Here is a 19,762-nt window from a genome sequence, read left to right on the forward strand (position 1 = left end):
AGAAACAGTGACAGTAACGGATCCCCTGAAATAAGATAAAAAACAAAAAAAAAAAAGGTGAACTTACCTTTGAACAAACTGTTGTCTGCTCCCCATATAATTAGACTCGGTGGGGAAACTGTCCGTCTGCGGAGGAGAGAGAGAACACAATATGTACTGGGCCGCTGCGAAACAAGATCACTTAGCGACATGTGATTAATTATGCAGGAGAAATGAAATAGAATACTGCCAAGGACCGGGAGAAAAGAAAAAAAAAAAAAAAAATCAAATAATAAATAAATAAATAAAATGTCACGGATGCGAGCCGTATATCACTCTGAGGTTTGAGTATTTCATTAAGTACATCAAAAAATAAAGAAATATTTTATGAAAAAAAAATAAAAGGGAGGTGGGTGGGTGGGGGAGGGGGGGGGGTAATTAGCGGTTGAGTGAAATGCAGCCGAAGCGAAGCCGAACGTCAAGTCTTGGCCAGACGGGCGGGATCGATTATCCCGATGAAGGTCAGCGGCGTCCGATAAAAGCCGGAGCATTATTTGAACTTTAATTTTACAACTTATTTATTTTAATTTTTTTTTTTTTTTCCCAGGCTATTTTTTGCTCCAGAGAAGATGAACCGCCACGACCCGGGTTTTCCCTTCCATCGGTTTCCACGCACGAAAAACACATCCCTGAAAGCACCGCCATCGTGCACGAGAAGGTCGGCTGTGAATGAGTGAATGCGATTATAATGTGTGAATAAGTGAATGCTGGATGTCTGTATGAAATAAATAGATTTATGTTTAAAAGACACATAAATGAAAGAGTGAATGATAGAAAGTCTCAATATGACGTCTGTTATGTTTCTATATCACTTCTGAGTGAGAGGGTGAATGTTTTGTCTCTAAAACCTCTGAATGAAGGAGTGAATGGTTGTATACATCTGTAGAATTTTAGTGACAGAATACATGGATTTATTTTTACGACTCCCGCATGAAAGAGTGAATAGTTGCCCGTCTCAATATGGCGCCTGAATGAGAGGGTGAATGTTTTCTATCACTATATAGAATTTTAGTGACAGCGTGAATGGATTTATCTCTATGATGCCCGAATCACAAAGTGAATAATTGCAATTTATCATGACGTCTAAATGAGAGGACGCATGTTTTCTATCTCAATATAACTTGTGAATGGTTGCGATATCAGAGTGAGAGGCTGAATGTTGTACGTTTCTATACATCTTGTGAATGAGAGGGTGAATGTTTCCTCTCCATATAACATTTTAGTGATAGCGCCAATGAATTTATCCATGACTCCTGAATGAAAGGGTGAACGGTGGTATGTTTCTACGATTCATGAATGAGAGGGTGAATGTTTTCTGAATATATGCGGCCCTGTTATGGATCCAGGTGGAACTCCGCCTCTCCCCACTGCAAACCCCAGTGCAGGATTAGAAGTGAAGATAATAAATGAATGAATGAATGAATAAATAACCGCGACCTCCTTTACCCGTGCTGCCTGTCCCTCAGTGCCGCTCAATCTGCCAGCAAGTCTGATTTTACCGGTCGGTTAGGACGGGAAAAGCCGCCCGCCCGTCCGTCCATTCACTCATTCATTCCGGCTTCTACAAAATGCCGTAGCTGTTGCGTCCTCCGTCCAGGGTACCGGAGGGAGGGGAAGGTGAATTACACAAACGCCGCCATTTTAAAAATACATAAGTACCTCGGTGTGCGCCGCGTGTTCGGTAATGAATCACCAGCCGGGACGCGGCGGCGCGTTGCAGAGCCGATCGATACAGACGGCGCTCGGAGGTCCTTCCCTTCCCGCTCTGCACACCGCTGTGTTCATCAGCAGGACGGGGCGGCCATTCCAACCTCACACATTGTCCAGTATTACAACTTTTCAGTGGTTATTTCCAGTGGGGAAAAAAAAAAAGTGGAATTTCTTTATCCCGATTCATTAGAAATGTGTAATATACTCGCAGTACATCAGGCCAGTGAATGGAAAAAGGGTATATTTATTAACCAAATTGATTATTTTGGGGGGTCTTTTTTTTTTTTTTTTTTCAATTTCCATTAAAAGAATCTTAATGGGAAAAAAAGTAAGGGAAAAATGGGAAATAAAATTAAATACTATATATATATATATATAGGAAGGTGACAGAGTGAATGATAGAAAGTCTGATAGAAAGGCTGTGTCCAAAGGAAAATAATAAATTTAAATATATATATATATTTTTTAATTTATTCTTAATATAGATAATAAATAATAAAATAATATAATATAAATTATATAATATAAATAATATAAATTATATATATATATATATATATATATATATATATATATATATTTAAATGTATATTTAAATAAATTTGAATATATATATATATATATTCAAATTTATTCTTTTCCTTTGTGCACAGCCAATCACCCTCCTCCATCTCTTCTTTCACACCAGCTGTCTTCCTGTCCTCTTTCCCTGCATCCATAAACCTCCTCTCTGGACCTTCTCCAACCTCAGCGTGCATCATCCCTCCTCTGTCCATGTCCACATTCATCTCCAGAACATTTAACCCATTCTGTCCCTCCGATGGCCTCCTGTCTGATCTTCTGCATCCTCCTCCCTCCCAAAGAGGAACTTCCACATCTTCAGGGTCTCCAAACAAGACACCGTGGCTGCTTTCCAAGCCGTTTCCACTTATATGGCACTTTCATCATCACACGGATCAACGCTGGATTACATGCAAACACACACACACACACACACGCCCTCGGTGTGTGTGTAGGAGCTAACCAGGCCATCAGAGCAGCTGCTGCCTTGCTTAAGGGCACGTAGACACCAGGAGCCGTGGGTGGAACAGACAATATTCTGATTGCATGGACGCCCCACACTTTTATTTAATATACATTATATATGCACAGACATATATATATATATATATATGTATATATATATATGCACATAAATATGAGGATGATTTGATTCAGACATTTGAGATAAGCAAGATTAATAGAGAAACGCCCTTCAAAGGGAAAGACCTTGAGAGACACCGGATCCTCCACACACAGCGGCCAGACACGCCGGGCTCCAACCCAGTGAATAAATAAAACAAAAATAGAGATGCACGTGTGTGTGTGTGTGTGTGTGTGTGTGTGTGTGTGTGTGTGTGTCTTCGGGGGAAGACGGACGGAAGAACACCTGATAAGACAGGATTGGAATTCTCCCCAAATCTATTTATTTGATTTGAATAGCTGGGACTCTGAAAGGGAAAAGGATGAGTAAAATAAAAAAAAGTAAAATAAATGTAAAAAAAAATTAAATGATATATCAATATGTATTTCTATCCTTGAAAAAAAATCTTTGCAAGTTGCTCTTATTCATTAATGAAATTCCCACATTCCTGCAGAGACGAATCTGCGGAACAAAAGCAAAACAAAAAAAAAAAAAAAAAAGAAAATGTGATTATTTTTGAATTAAAAACTCAAGGCATCTTGATTGTTTTGGACTCCAAAACAAAAAGATCCAACAAGAACCTTCACCCGGTCTCCCTCGACGTGATAAGATACGTGAACAGCTATTTTTTTTTTTTTTTTTTAATATTATTTGGAAATGAATTTTAACTACAGACAGTAAGAAAGTATTTTTTTCTTTCTTTTTTTTATTTTTCTTTTGGATAGGGCGCGTTAAACATGTGTGGCGTTGCAGTACTTTTTACGTCTCGCTGCAACAGAAGTGACGGCCCTACACGCCGCCAATTGATAGCGGTGAAATGTCACGTATAGTGAGTAATGTCTCCCTTCCCCCGTGTGTGTGTGTGTGTATGTGTGTTTTTTCCCACATGCACAGCTTGACTCGCAGTCGATAGAGTATTTCAATGTCAGCCGCGCTCTGCGGCGGCTCGCTATGAAAGAGCGTGTGAAGGTCAAACGGGCCACCTCAATACGTTGACCTTCCGCCACCGCTTCTCCAAACACACTCTTCCGACTCAACTGTCGGCCATTATGAAATTTAAAAAAAAAAGAAGGGAAATTTCAAAGCCCATAATGAGAAAAATTAAACATGAATGTATAGATAAATAAATGAAATAGGAGAAGGATGAGTGTTTGAAATGATTTGGCATTGAAATGGCTTTTCAGAGCAGGAGATGGGAGTCTTTACAGAGCCGTGCCCCGTCTGAGCTCCTGCAACCAGGGACTCATCCTTGGACATACTTTTCAATCGCCGAGCACAATGACGACTCAATCTGATAAGGATGAAAGGGAAAGCGACGGACGATTGGCCGCCTCTCCATTTTTTTTTTTTTTTTTTTTTTTTTTTTTAATTTACTTTTCCGAGCCCGCGGATGAGTATCTATATAATCAGGGCTGTCAAAATTAAAGAGTAAATTCAGATTAATTTATTCGCTCGATTAAAATCCCCAAAATTCCGATCACGGATCGCTGCTCCGTTTAACGGAGGGTTATTTTGCAAGCACGGACGCTACCTCCAATTTAAAAAAAAATAATAATCAAAATATATACATATTTACAAATTACATCCATATATTTTCAGCATGTACACGCACACATGCACACATACAATACAATTCAATGAATGAATGAATGGATGAATGAGTGCTTGAAAATACTTTGCATCCATTCTTTTTTTATATTTTTTACCTCAGATTTCACTTTTCAAAAATGCATGTTGAATGCAGGCTAAGCGGTATCGAAAATGAATGTATGAATGAATGAATGTATGAATGAATGAATGTGTGAAAATACCATTTGTCCTATCCTTCTCGTTCAGAATTTTTTTCCTGTCTATCGGAAAATATGAGACATTTTCTTTTGCTTTTTTCGATATACTTTTTAACGTGTATTTTTAGCTTGTCTTGTCCTTGTACGTCTCGCTGCTGCTGCTGCTGCTTCGAAAGTTTCCCAAGCATGAGATCATTAGACTACATCTCATTTAATTTCATTTTTCACCTCCTGTCGTCTGTCTTTTTTTCGTTCAACAAAATAAAACACAATAAATAATGAATAATTCCTCCATTCATGCATTTATATCCTGCACTAATGGCCGAGGGGATGCGAATGTTGAGCCGTACCAACCGTTTCAGTTTTTTTGAAGGCATTCCACCATTCAACGGCAATGTAGGGTCTCCAGTAAACCTCCTTAGATTAATTAATCGCGATTAATCTAACCGCCGTCTGCATCGAACGGACTTCAGTGAGGATTTCATTGCCGTCTGAGGTTTTTGTCGTTTTTTTTTTCTTTTGTCTTCAGTTCGAGCCAAACATAAAGTCAATTCCCGTGGCACCTGAGCAGCGCGTCCTGTCCCCCCCCCCCCCCCGGCTAAACCACCACACGCCAATAAAAAGCAAATTACGCCGCTTCATAGGAACCACTCTCCTGCCAATTAGAGGCCCGGGCCCATCTTAAGCCTCCATCTCTTCCTGTCTGTCTGCGCCGCCCGGTCCTTTCACGACGATGGGCCACTTTCCAATTAGAGGGTCGATAACGAGCATCGGGGGCGGCTCCGAGCTCGGCCGCTTCCGGTCCGGCGTCCGGGGGGGCGGACAGGAAACCGAGGATACCATCGCAGATCGCTGCCATTACAGGACGTCGTCTCGGACGGTGTATATTTGTCATCCGGCGTTTCCGGTTTGATGTCCGAGGACGATGCGAGGGTGAATGGTTGGCAAACTGAGATCCAGTCCAGATTCAAGTGGTGGCCTTTCCGCTTTTTTTCCCCCCACCGGATTTCACTTTCTAAATCTATGATGAGCACAGGATGGCCTGTTTAGTGAATGAATGAATGAATGAATGAATGAACAGGTGAAAATACTGCATCCTATCTTTTTTTTACTTGGGGTTCTTACTTTTCAAAAACGCATGTTGACTGCAGGCTAAACAGTAAAGAATATGAATGAATGAATAATTGAATGAATGAATGAATGATTGAACAAATTTGAGAAGATACTTTGAGTCCTATCCTGGACACTTCTTTTTCCCCTTTCTTTTCCTAGGATTTTTACATTTCAAAAACGCATGTTGAATGTAGGTTAAGTAGGATCAATAATGAATGAACAAATGAATGAATGAATGACTATTTGTAAAAATACTTTGAGTCCTATCCTGGATACTTCTTTTTCCCCTTTCTTTTCCTAGGATTTTTACATTTCAAAAGTGCATGTTAAATGTAGGCTAAGCAGGATCAATAATGAATGAATGAATGAATGGATCGATGGATGGGTGGATGGATGGATGGATGGATGAGTGAATGAATGAGTGAGTGACTGAACAACTATGTGAAGATACTTTGAGTCCTATCCTGGACACCCTTTCTTTACCTAGGACTTTTATCTTTTCAAAACGCATGTTGAATGCAGGCTAAGCAGGATCGATAATGAATGAATGGATGAATGAATGAATGACTATTTGTAAAAATACTTTGAGTCCGATCCTGGATACTTCTTTTTCCCCTTTCTTTTCCTAGGATTTTTACATTTCAAAAGTGCATGTTAAATGTAGGCTAAGCAGGATCAATAATGAATGAATGAATGAATGGATCGATGGATAGGTGGATGGATGGATGGATGGATGGATGGATGGATGGATGAGTGAATGAATGAGTGAATGACTGAACAACTATGTGAAGATACTTTGAGTCCTATCCTGGACACCCTTTCTTTACCTAGGATTTTTATCTTTTCAAAACGCATGTTGAATGCAGGCTAAGCAGGATCGATAATGAATGAATGAATGAATGAATGAATGAAAGAATGAATGAATGTGTGAAACTACTTTGCATCTTATTGGTTATTTTTGTTTTTTACAGAGTATTTTCAATTTTCACAAACGCATGTTGAATACAGGCTATACAGGATCAAATATGAATGGACGAATGAATAAATGAAGGAATGAAAATCCCTTACGTCCAATCTTATTTTTCTCTTTTTTCACTTTTCCAAAATGCATGTGAAACGCAAGATAAACATTTTAGAGGAATGAATAACTGAATAAGTGAAAGCACCCGATGTTCTGTTCTGACACTTTTTTTTTTTTTTCCCCTTTCTCAAAATACAGATTTCACGTTTCTCCAAAAAAACGCAGAATGAAAGGTGAACGAAAAACCAGAGACGTCCACACTTCCGTCTCTCTCATCGACCTGCTTCGCGCTCGCCGGACCTTAAATCTTCAGCCCATCACCGAACGTGCCGGAAGAAACGGACCCGACGGCCCCCCGGGGGGCCGCCGTCCACCGGCGTCGCCGTAATTGGACGTCTGCAACTGGAAATTGCAAAAAAAAAAAAGCACGTTGCGGCTGAATGATGCGTTACATCAAGTCGGTGCGGCGAGGGCGCCGAGGTCAGAGGGATTCGAAGCGCGACGGCGGCGCTGAGTAAAGTGTAAAAAAAAGCCGCGCTGCCGTTCTGCGTCCCCGCCGGGGCCCCGGGACCGAGCGGGGCCAGACAACCGGCCGATTGAGACAAATGGGGCGAACATAGCGGGGTGCGAATCCACTCCAGGGCCTTGTTGGTGCCTTTTTTGCTCATTCTACACAGATGTATGCGGTGTATCTGCATGAGTGTGTGTGTGTGTGTGTGTGTGTGTGTGCAGTATCTCGGCTCGAACAAGGACAAATTGCGGCTTCTCTTTCACACGCCATTGGACAACGTTCTTATTCACAGGAACGAGAGAGCGCCCCCCCCCCCCCCCCCGCCTTCCTCATATGATACATGCATTCGTCCTTTTCTGCCTTCTAAAAACACACACCGTAGTCCCTCCACGCATGCTTGAATATGTGTGTGTGTGTGTGTGTGTGTGCAGTACTTCTCCATATCAAAAAGTGTAAGCAGTTCCAAATCTACCATAACCTTGTCGCTGGGCCAGAAAAATCTACACTGCAGTTTTCAAATTGACAAACTGCGTGTGTTTTTGTGTGTGTGTGTGTGTGTGTGTGTGTGCAAACCGCATTTGAGCTCGTTCCCCTTGGAAAGCCGTCAAAGTATATCAGGCGGCCAAAAGGGAGGAGTTGGTAAAGGATAAAACACACGGAAAATAAAAGAAAATAAAAAAAAAACGGGGTTAGCGGGGAATAAACGTGGCAGGCGAACGCAAAAAACGGGCGAGGGAACTGAGGCGAGGGGTGCGGGAGGAGGACGAAGGGAGTAAATAAGTAAGTTAAGGGGAGAAAAAATAAAAAAAGAAGGCTGAGATACTAGACAATAATTAGACTGCATTGATTACGTAGCGGCTGAGAAGCAATTGCAAGTGATCAGATCTAATTAGCCGCCTCGATGCATCTTCCCGGAGATAACACGCCGATCAATCCACGGGCTTAAGTGAACTTAAAGCCATCAGAGTCTCGCGGTATTGCTAAATATCCAGCGCTATCTGGCAACTAACCCGGCGAGGCGCCACCGATGCTGCCGGGGGGAGGGGATGGGAGGAGGGGGGGGCGAGGTGACCCCTCATCCATCCAGGTGGACACCTCATTATCTCCAGGACTTCTTAATCCCCGACCGGTCCGGGAGATTCTGCGGATTTGGTTTTGGTGCAAAGGCGTGAGGGTTTCTTTTGTTTCCCGTTAGCGGCCGCGGCTAGGTCGGCCCGGTTAGCGCCTCGCGTGTTAGCTACGCCTCCTCCGGCCGAGGACGGGTGGACGCGATCCGGCATTACGGCGCTGTGGAACCCCAAGGTGTTGGAAAAGCGACCCTTTAGCTTTACTTGCCCATCTCCGCTCCTTGTAGGAGCTATTTGCAGTTCTTTTCAGGAGCGAGGTTGTTTCATGGTGCATCGGCACGGCAAAGGAACCAGGGGGGTTGGACCTCAGCTCCTAGAACCATCTCAGCTCCAACTCCAGGGCAGGGTCTTCTTACGGTCCCATAGGAACGACAGCTATGCGAATAAGCCACGCCTTCAACAGCTTTCTTGCTAACTGTTCCGCGGTTTTCTTGTGCCAAAATGGACAGAAGCAGAGTGAAGTTGGCTGAAGAAGAGGTCCAAGGTCTTCTGACCTGCTTCACCTCAGAAGGGTTTCAAGGGCTCGCAGAGGAACGTCGACATTTTGGCCAAATAAGTGTGAAGTTAGCTTCCGGCTAACAGGGTTCTTCACACGGCGAAGCAGTGCAGGGAGAAGATAAAAACACTTCAACCATCTGATAATTCGCAATTATTATTCCATGAACCTGCATGTTGTCCACGTCGTCTAAATTAAAAAGGTTCCCCTGGAGGAGGTGGCGCTCCAAGATCTGAAATCTTACAACTTTCCCGAAAGTGGAAAGTGACTCTTACGACGGGACGTCACGACACAGCCCTCTAGCAGGGTGGAAAGGTGGAAAGCAATTCCAGCCCGTCAATGAAATCCCAACGCCGCTGTTTGTTTCATCAAAAAACAAAACACAAAAAAAGGGAGGGGGGGGGGGGGGGTTCTCTTTTCCAAATCTGGACTCGGGTTTAATTGCGTTCGCCTGTCGAAATGACACCCGGCGCAACGGAAACCTCTTATTTAATTATTCCCGCTAACCGAAAGGCGGGTTTCGTATCCACGTATCTGGCACGCCGGGGCGTCTGCATGTCATTGCAAAGTAAACCGGGCGGCGTCCGCGCGGGGACGCCGAGCAACAGGAAGGACGTAATATCTGTAATTAAGATGCAAGCCCGGACACTGATTGCCAATTATTCTGGTCGACCTTAACGTGTCATTAAGGGGCGCGTTAGCGTTTTCCATCCGCCTGAAGGTCGACGGGGGGGGACGAGAGCAGGGTTTAACCCTTCATTTACCCGCCGCCGCAACCGAATTTACGACAAAGTCCCATGAACGTTTCAGTCACAACACTGAACGCGTCGCTCATGCAAGTAGCTGGCGAGCAGCCGCCGTCGGACGGAAACGATTGAAGAAATCCGCAGTTCGATTCCGTCCCAGGAAGTAGCCTTTTAGGTTTGCATTCCTGCAGACAGTGAGCGACCAAGGTAATGACGTGTTAGCCATTAGCTAACACCGGACTTATTTTGGGCAAAGGCTTTTAACTGCTCTGAGGAGGGCAGGAGGACAGAAGGGCATGGACCTCTTCGTCCATCCACTTCTTTCTCGCTACTTCTGAAAACAACTTACCAGGTTTTCTAAATGCCCTTTTTCACAGTACGTACGTGTCCGCTAACGTGCTTGGCTAATGAGTTCCACCAATATGAGTTCCTATGGAAGTGTGAAAAGGAGTAGGAGTAGGATCTAAACAGTGATATGCAGCCAGGGGAGGCAGGAGAGGTTGTGCCTCACTTGCCAATCTTGGAAAGAAAATAATATAAAAAGAAAAAATGGCTTAAATGGCTATTTTTATCAGTGACTTGCACTATAAAGGTATTTTTCATTTAACTTTTAGTTACATTTTAGTTTCATTCAATTTCAGATTAAATTTTTGATTCAAAATGGCTGGATTTTCAAATTTACTCTTCCAATACTAAGAAGAAACATGCGGTGAGGCAGCGGACTGCTGAGCCTCAATGACGGCTGACTGCTGGCATGCTCTGCACTAAGACCGCATTACTGTCTCTGTATGTCACTATTGAAATGTTGAAACACTTTTCTATGTTAACTACATTTCCAATGTACGGTGTTTGTCGGTGAAGAGACGGGTTCAAGCAGGTTGGAATGGGTGGAGAAAAGTGTCAGGGGTACCAAGAGATAGAAGAACATCAGCCGGAATAAAAGGAAAGGTGTACAAGACAGCGGTGAGACCAGCGATGATGTTTGGACAAGAAACTGTTACAATGACCAAAAGACAGCAGGCAGAACTAGAGGTTGCAGAGATGAAGATGTTGAGGTTCTCTTTGGGAGTGACCAGGATGGAGAGGATCAGGAATGAGTCTATCAGAGGAACAGCACATGTTAGATGTTTTGGAGAGAAGGTCAGAGAAGCCAGACTGAGATGGTTGAATCGTGTACGGAGGAGGGATAGTGAGGTAGACAGATGCTGGAATTGGAACTGCCAGGCAGGAGGTCTAGAGGAAGACCAAGGAGAAGATTTGTGGACATAGTGAGAGAAGATATGAAGGTATTTGGTGTGAAAGAGGAGGATATGGAGAATAGGGTTAGATGGAGAAAGTTGATTCGCTGTGGCGATCCCTGAAGGGAAAAGCCGAAAGAAGACGAAGAAGAAGGTGTTTGTTGGCAACAACTGCACGTGTGCTGAGCGATCCTAAAACAGCTGCAAAGAGCCACCAGGTGAGGCACACACTTCCCCTGCCTCATGGTGGGCGCACTTACCATCTATGATCCTCAGTGCACGTCACAGCATCTAAAACACTGGTTCCCCTGCTGCTCGAATACAAGAAACAGTCGACTTCTCGAAGAGATTCTAGGAATCGGGAAAAGTTGCTCCAAAATACCGGAAAAGAAAAGCGATCCGTCCGTCTCCTGAATTATCACGCTGGTGCTCATTTGCCAGCTTCCGCCCATTCAACATCGGGGCACCAGAACACTCTGGCTCCGCCCAGCCGTCCAGCCGGCGTTCAATCTACCCACCCCGGAGGCTTGGGGTGAAAAAAAAATAAAACACTGACAAGCGTGGTCCGCCAACCCTCCTCCCCCCCGCTTCCCCCTCAAGACCCGGAGGCGTAAACACACAGCCGGCGAAAGAAAAGTCGACTAACCGATGCAAACACAAACACGCACAACCAGAGGGCTGAAATCAAGTGTAAAGAACAGAAGCGGGGGGGTCGGAGGCGGCCGTCATTAAAACAGACAAGACAAAAGCGGCGTTTCAAAGCAGATTCCCCGCGAACCCGAGCGGCCGCGACGGCTTCACCCTTCCGTCCGACGGCGAGCCGCCGCCACGATAGACGCGGCTTTATTTCCCGTTGATTTGGCCCGGCGCCGGTAAACAACGGCACGTTCGCCTTTGACGGCTTTGAAAAGAGTCATCAATGTGCCGTGTGTTTTTTTTTTTGTTTTTTTTTTTTTTCCCATCCCTTGTAATGTTTGCCATTTAATTTCATGCAGACTAAATTACTTTTAAAGAACATGAAAAAAAAAAAAAAAAAAGAGTCTTTAAGGGATAAACAGATCCCCGAGACCGGGAGACGGTCAACAAAGCATAGTTAAACTCCATTATTAAGCCTGTCATTATCATCTTAAGAATCAGCTCACGTAGAGACTAATGAAATGCAAAGCTCCAGAGGGAAAGAGAGAGAGAATGTATCCTTGAAGATGTTCTCTCTCTCCGCCTTTATTTCCATCCTCGATGCACGTACAGTAAGAAAACCCTTAGCGGTGCGCTCGGACCGGCCCGTCTTACGACGCATGAAAGGGCTATGATGGGCTAAGCTAAATCCCGCTAAAAGCTCAGAAGGCTAGTGCGGATAAACGCGGGGTAATTCAGAATTATCCGTTAAAAAAAAAAAAAAAAAAAATCTTATTACGATGTCTTTAATTGGCTCGGTGTCGGGACAAATTTGGCGATCGTCGGGTTTCCGCGGTGATGCGACCGCCGACGGATAAACAAAAACGATCGCAACGGCGGAACGCGATTTTTATTCGATTCAAAAGAAGCTAAGCCGCCGTCCGGTAGCCTGTCCCCTGTCAGCGGAAGAGGAAGGCTGTGATTGGCTGCCAGCTGAATCGACCGATGCTAATGCTAACAACTTCCTGTTTGACTCTAAAGCGGTAATCAATCTTTTTCATCCCAAAACATCTTAATTCATTCTTCACAGCTTTTCTCGCTGGAGCTTCTCCCAGGTGTCCACTAGCATCAGGGCAACATCTTGAGACCTTCAACTGTTTATCCTCAGGTATCTGAACGATTTAGGAACTCCGATGAGCTTCCTGGGGATCGTGGGAGAAGACCTGAGAACCCAGAGAGAACCAATAAAGGACCACATGAAACCAGGACCCTTCTCGCCAGCTCTGCGCCGCCCCGAGAGTGTCGAGGTCACATCATTTCAGCTTTCCAGTTCCTGCTTACAAGCCGCCGTTTCGTGTTTGGAGAGCAGCCGGATGCGCCGAGCTCAAATGCGTGAAATTACGCCGCCATCACGCTCACGTTCGGGCCCGGCCACCGCGTCCCGTCAGGGCGCCGTTGATGCCGGTCCTATTACAGCCCACACGCTAAGACGGAATTGACTGAATTTGTACGACTGACCCCGGGGTTTTCCGACTAGGAGAAAAGTCAGCCATAATCCTTCTCCGCTGCCAGACCGGGGAATCAGTGTGTGTGTGTGTGCGTGTGTGTGTGTGTGCATATGCGTGGGTATAAGTGTTCGACTGGGTGGCTTCCAAGCCAAGGAGAGGAGTAGTGAGTGAGTAAATCAACTGGGATTTTTTTTTTTTTTTTTTTTTGTGCAGACGTTGATAGAAACCCCGCCATGCCGTTTCGCTTCCAATATGGTTGTGATTGTTAGCGCTGCTACAGGCGCCTTTGCGCCGTTCCAGCTTCCTTCTCATGCCTTCCAAGCCCGCTTCCGCCATCTTTGGAAACAGCGTGGATGCGGTTTACGTCAACAGGCAGTTTAACCCCCAGGAGAGATGAAAAGAAACTTGAATATTTATCCCGACCCAACGGCACAGAACACCAAAACACAGTGAATTGCCAGTTATGTGAAATTAGCAGAGTGTGCTTGTTCCCCTTCCACCCCCCCAAAACACCACTTGCTAGGTTTTGCCAGCTGGTTTGGAGTGGTTTGGAATAGGCACCAGAGAAAATGCCAAAACTTTGGGGGAAATAAAACGTAAGAGACGAGAGAAAACCGACGAGTATCACTTGATGTTCAATTAACCAAAAGGTGTCGAACACGAGCCTCAGAGCACAAGCTGCTAATCATTCAGTACTCGCTCATCGATAGCCGCGACGGCTTCGCCCTTAATGCAAATCCCACGTCAGCACTGACCTTCCCTCACCCTCATTAATCCTGCGCCGACTCAGCCCAAAAAATTCACAAGGTGTCACGGAGGCAACAGACGTGCTGGACGACCATGGCCGGGCATGACGAGTTCCAAGGCCTTGCTGATAGATAGCTTTTTTGGGGGAAAACACAAAAGAAGAAAAACAACAACAGCTGCATCCTGGCCGTAGGTGGACACGAGAACGCCATTTGCGTCGTCTGAAGATGTTGGAAATGGGCCCCGTGGCAGAAAGACCAGAAAACGGGTATCCTCACAAAGTGTAGAGTCAGGTACGCTCAAAAAAGGGTGCAGTCAAGCATACTCACTAAGGGAAGGGTCACGTATGCTCCCGAAGAGTAGAGTCACGTATGCTCACTAAGGGAAGGGTCACGTATGCTCTCAAAGGGAAGGGTCACGTATGCTTCCGAAGGGTAGAGTCACGTATGCTCACTAAGGGAAGGGTCACATATGCTCCCAAAGGGTAGAGTCACGTATGCTCACTAAGGGAAGGGTCACATGTGCTCTCAAAGGCAAGGGTCACGTATGCTCACTAAGGGTAGTCACGTATGCTCACTGAGGGTGCAGTCGATTGCCCTGCACGGTCTGGATCTACCATAACAAAAATGGCTTACTGCAGAGTACTCCACGGTACCCTTTGTGCCCCATAGTACTCCACGTACTTCAGAGTACTCTGGAGTACTACAAGGCCTCGCATGACTCCCAGTCCTTCTCTTGGCCTCTTTCTGCCCTGTCATGACCTTAGGTTCACACCAAGGAGAAACTTGGCAAGTCCGTACAAATATTCCATAGCTTGCCTTTGTTGATGTTCCCACTTGCCTCGAGACAGGAAATGACAGAAGGAACATGTATGTTTTTAGCACATCACAAAAACCACAACACTAGCTACTGGCCTGGCATGTGTACTACAGTGTTTTCTGGTTGGTTTTTTGAAATTTCTGCAGGTAAAATTATTTAAAAATGAAACGGGACAGCGCCAGAGACATTGCTAACTTAGCTAGCTACAAAATAAATAAAGCACAAATTAACGGCTTTGATTTTTTTTTTTCAAAAGCAGAGGCCGTATGTCCATCGCACCCGGCTTTAAATTTTAAACATCAGATTTGACAGTGTGAGATATTGGCAGATTTAAAAATGAATAAATAATAAATAATAAATAATAATATTGACCTGTTGTATACGCAGTGTTTTTTTGGTCATATCTACATTAAAAACAAGCCATTAGAAAACACAAGTGTTTTTTTTTTTTTTTACAAGCAGATGCTGCACGCAACTTTAATTTCTAAATATCGGGTGTGAGATATTTGCGGATATAAAAAAAAAAAAAAAATAATAATAATAATAATATTGACCTGTTGTATATGCAGTGATTTTTTGTTTCATATTTACATTAAAACGAGCCACTAGAAAACACAAACGTTTCTTTCCTGAGCAGAGGTTGCACTCATCTTTAATTTCTAAATATCGGGTTTCACTGTGTGAGATATTTGCGGATATAAAAAAATAATAATAATAATGCTAATTACATTGACCTGTTGTATATGTAGTGATTTTTTTTTCATATTTACATTAAAAACAAGCCGTTTGATAGCATGAGCATTTTTTTCCTGAGCAGAGGTTGCACCCAACTTTAATTTCAAAATATCGGGTTTCACAGTGTGAGATGTTTGCAGATTTAAAAAAAAAAAAAAATTAATAATATTGACCTGTTGTATATGCAGTGATTTTTTTTTTTTTTTTTTTTTAATATATTTACATTATAAAAAGCTGTTTGAACACCAGGAAGAACAGATCCAAGTGATCCGGCAGACGGTGCGACGCCGTTAATTTTCACTTTTTTTTTTTTTTTTTTTTTTGGGAACAAGCAGAGAAACTATCCGGTCGGGCAGAAATGAACTTTAGAAAATTGGATTCCTGCCACGCGATGAACCGACGCCGACCTGTTTTTTTTTTTGTTTTTTTTCCGGGCTAAAAGCACGCGTTTACCACGTTTCCACGGCGATATTAATGAGGCCCTCTTGTCTGGTGCCCGTGTCGAAGTATTACGGCGTAAACAAGTGTTGCGCTGTCGAAACAAACCGCCTCCACAAAACTCCGGCCTGGTTTGCAGGTTAAAACCAGGGAAAAAAGAAGAAAAAAGAGAAACATCAAAGGAAAAAAAGAAATGGAAAAAAAAGAAAATAGTCCATTTGAATTGATAGAAGACGAGAGGATGAAAGGCTTTTTTTACTTTTTTTTTTAACGTATTTCCCCAAAGCCCCGAGCCGAGGCCGGGCGAAACATAGAAACGCATGCGCGGGTGCACGTACTCACGCATGTGTAATATCAATACGTGCGCATAAACAAACCGGACCCACACACACACACACACACACACACACACACACCAAGCAGATGGGCGGTGCAGTTTCCCTCCAAGGTGACCTATCTACTGTATATATATCGGGTCGGTGGCATGACTGGAATGTAATATATCTGGTCGCGCGGAGGAAAACCTCCTGCACACCTGCGTATTCCTAAAATTCCACCTTCTGCCGTGGAACGTGCAGGGGGATGCCGACTCCCCCGCCTTTCTCCTTCGGCTGTTTTAAAGCGGCGAGCTAGCTTTGCGCATTAAACCGTCGGAGGAAACAATCGCGCATAATCTCGGCCTCTAAACCCGGCTGACCTTCTCTCGAGATGCTCGGATAACCCCGCCCTCCGCCGGCAACGCTCATTTAAAGGAACACGCACAGGCCTCTGCGTCTTTACTGAATCACTTTCCATCCGTGCGGCGTTGCAGGTGTGTGTGTGTGTGTGTGTGTGTGTGTGTTATAGCCTTTGATGAGAAGAGGAGGGGAGAGAAAACACGGGTTCCATTCATCATCTCCGCAGCGCCGGGAGTGTATAAATAGCGCGATCTCCTCCGAGTTATCACCGAGTCGACGCTCTCATTGTCGTACTTCATTTATTAGGAGTGTGTGCAGATCAATATGGCCGACGTACACACACTGCACCGTTGACAAGATAATCTCATCGTTATGAATTTGGCTTGGGTCGTCGGGAGCGTGAGCAATTGCAACGCTTATCTAAGATGACAAGAGCGCGGGCGACGGGAAGGAAAAAGGGATCCCGAAAAAAAAGAAGGGGAGATGTTGGAAGGAGAGAGAGAGAGAGAGAAATAGAGCTGCTTTTTCTTTTTCTTTTATTCCTTCCCATCAAAGCTCAGGGAGATGGATAATAACATGGTATTTCAGTATCAAACGCGACAAAAATCAATGTGGAAAAAAAAAAAAAAACGAGCGAACCAGAAATGGATCTGAATGTTTGGAAAAAAAAAAAAAGAAAAAAAAGGACCCCCCCCAAAAAAAAATAAAAATCAAAAAATAACATGGTATTTCAGTATCAAACGCGACAAAAATCAATGAAAAAAAAAAAACGAGCGAACCAGAAATGGATCTGAATGTTTATAAAAAAAAAAAAAAAAAGGACCCCCCCCCTCAAAAAAATAAAATAAAAAAATAACATGGTATTTCAGTATCAAACGCGACAAAAATCAATGACAAAAAAAAAAAAAACAAGCGAACCAGAAATGGATCTGAATGTTTGGAAAAAAAAAAAAAGGACCCCCCCCCCCCTCAAAAAAATAACATGGTATTTCAGTATCAAACGCGACAAAAATCAATGTGGAAAAAAAAAAAAAAACGAGCGAACCAGAAATGGATCTGAATGTTTGGAAAAAAAAAAAAAGAAAAAAAAGGACCCCCCCCAAAAAAAAATAAAAATCAAAAAATAACATGGTATTTCAGTATCAAACGCGACAAAAATCAATGAAAAAAAAAAAACGAGCGAACCAGAAATGGATCTGAATGTTTATAAAAAAAAAAAAAAAAAGGACCCCCCCCCTCAAAAAAATAAAATAAAAAAATAACATGGTATTTCAGTATCAAACGCGACAAAAATCAATGACAAAAAAAAAAAAAACAAGCGAACCAGAAATGGATCTGAATGTTTGGAAAAAAAAAAAAAGGACCCCCCCCCCCCTCAAAAAAATAACATGGTATTTCAGTATCAAACGCGACAAAAATCAATGACAAAAAAAAAAAAAAACGAGCGAACCAGAAATGGATCTGAATGTTTGGAAAAAAAAAAAAAGGACCCCCCCCCCCCAAAAAAAAAAAAAAAAAAAAAAAAAGGTTTTTCTTTTCTTTTTCCACGAACGCCCCGTCCCGTGTTTTGGCAACAGCGTCCCCGGAGAGCGCCGGCCCCCGCTCCCTTCTGTTGCCACATTATACATAAAGAGCCACCGCAGGAGAACGGCGGCCGTCAACACACTCCAGAGGAGGGTGTGTGTGTGGGGGGGGGGGGGGGGGACGCCGGCGTCGGATTTCAACCAGGAAGGAGCGGCGGGGGGGGGGGGGGGGGGGGGGGATTCCGACATCCTCGCTGGCGAAAACACACACTGGAGGGAATACACATCTACACTCAAAGACAGAAAATCATCGTTTCCATATTTGGCAACTTTAATTGACTCCGGTGGTTTAAAGTGTGTGTGTGTGTGTGTGTGTGTGTGGAGCTATTTGTTTTGACGTCTCGTTGGCTGAAATTAGAGCAAACGAGGAGGTATTCATGGTATATACTTTCAATCAATTAATCACATTACCGGCTGAAGACGTGCTTCGCTGCAGGAGACAAGGACGAGGGGAGCGCCAGATAAATCATCTCTTATACTAATGAGAGGGAAGGTGGGAACAGATCCACTTAATTCTTTCTCAGAAGCGACGCGTCGTTTCTACGGCCGGGTCGGGTCGGCGGGGGTTCTGGTGCTCTCTCGGATCGGACCGGTGCCAGACGCATAAATGTTTGACACTTTGTTTGACTTTGAAAGCGGGTTTTTGATATACGGCGTTTGGGACGGGAAAGATCAACCTCGGCGCGACTCTGCCCACACACACCACTCTCAGGTTATTCCCGTCACTAACACACACACACACACACACACACACACACAGAGGAGCGCGCTGCGGGAGAACTAAACTCTGAGAGCCCTGAGTGAGATCTAAGAGCCCCCAGGGAGCTTTTCTGTCCCTACAGGGAAGTCCATCGCTATCAGAGGTAGCGGCAGGACTGGCGCTTCAGAGCGCAGCTGGCGGCGAGCGCAGGTGAGGATGCCCCGACGTCCCTTTTACCGAAGGGGTAAAAACCCCGGAGCGTGCACGAGGAGTGAGCGTGGAGGGAGATTTGAAAAAGCGAATCTCATCCAGCGGTGAATCGGCAGAACCCGGAGGAGCTGGTCCGCAATCTCAGCGCAACGGCAGGGTGGAAACAGATAGCATCGTCCGCTAACGAACGCCGCAGGTGTCAATCAAAAAAAAAAACAAAAACAAAAAAAGGTCGCCTATCAAAAAGTCAGCGTCCGAAATTTCGATCCTGTGCGTGAAGCCGCGACTCCAGACTCTCGCGCCACGGCAAACGATGTGTTTCGAAGGGCCGCCGTCAATAAATTAGGGGTAGGGAAGCCTTTCGGATGCACTTCCCCTCCGCGGATGCAATCACACACGCGCAATCATCACAATAAACTATGTGTGTGTGTGTGTGTTTGTGTGTGTGTGGGGGGGGTTTGTTATCGTGCCCATGTCATCTCCAATACGCCGTTCCCTTTTTGAGTGCCTGCAAATTTGGTTTAATGTGTCCGGTCATTCTGGGAACGCCAAGAGGCCGAACATTACTGCCTGTCAGACGAGAACCAGGGGGAACTTTCCCCCACACTGACGAGAACAACCAGGTGAAGGTTTCTTTGTTTTGTTTTTTTTTCAGTTCGCGAGGATAAAATCGCCGTCGCAGCTGCGGGAGAGACGAACACGACCAAAAATTAAAAAAAAAAGACACGAATAAAAATCCGGGGCCCATTTGAGCACAGC

The 19,762-nt window shown here is 44.3% G+C and overlaps 1 protein-coding gene across 1 annotated transcript in view; it reads right to left on the bottom strand.

Moving 5' to 3' along the window:
• pcdh17 (protocadherin 17) overlaps nucleotides 1-19,762 on the bottom strand; it is a 59,932-nt gene that overhangs the window by 31,402 nt on the left and 8,768 nt on the right. Inside the window, exon 3 of the mRNA XM_086144364.1 lies at nucleotides 68-126. Within this exon, the coding sequence (XP_086000490.1) occupies nucleotides 68-126 (59 nt within the window). The remainder of the gene's footprint in view (nucleotides 1-67; nucleotides 127-19,762) is intronic.

The sequence above is a fragment of the Fistularia commersonii genome, chromosome 3, assembly GCF_037954325.1.
Source record: "Fistularia commersonii isolate RoL2024-O1a breed Wild chromosome 3, RoL_Fcom_v1.0, whole genome shotgun sequence".
In the NCBI taxonomy this organism is placed as follows: domain Eukaryota; kingdom Metazoa; phylum Chordata; class Actinopteri; order Syngnathiformes; family Fistulariidae; genus Fistularia; species Fistularia commersonii.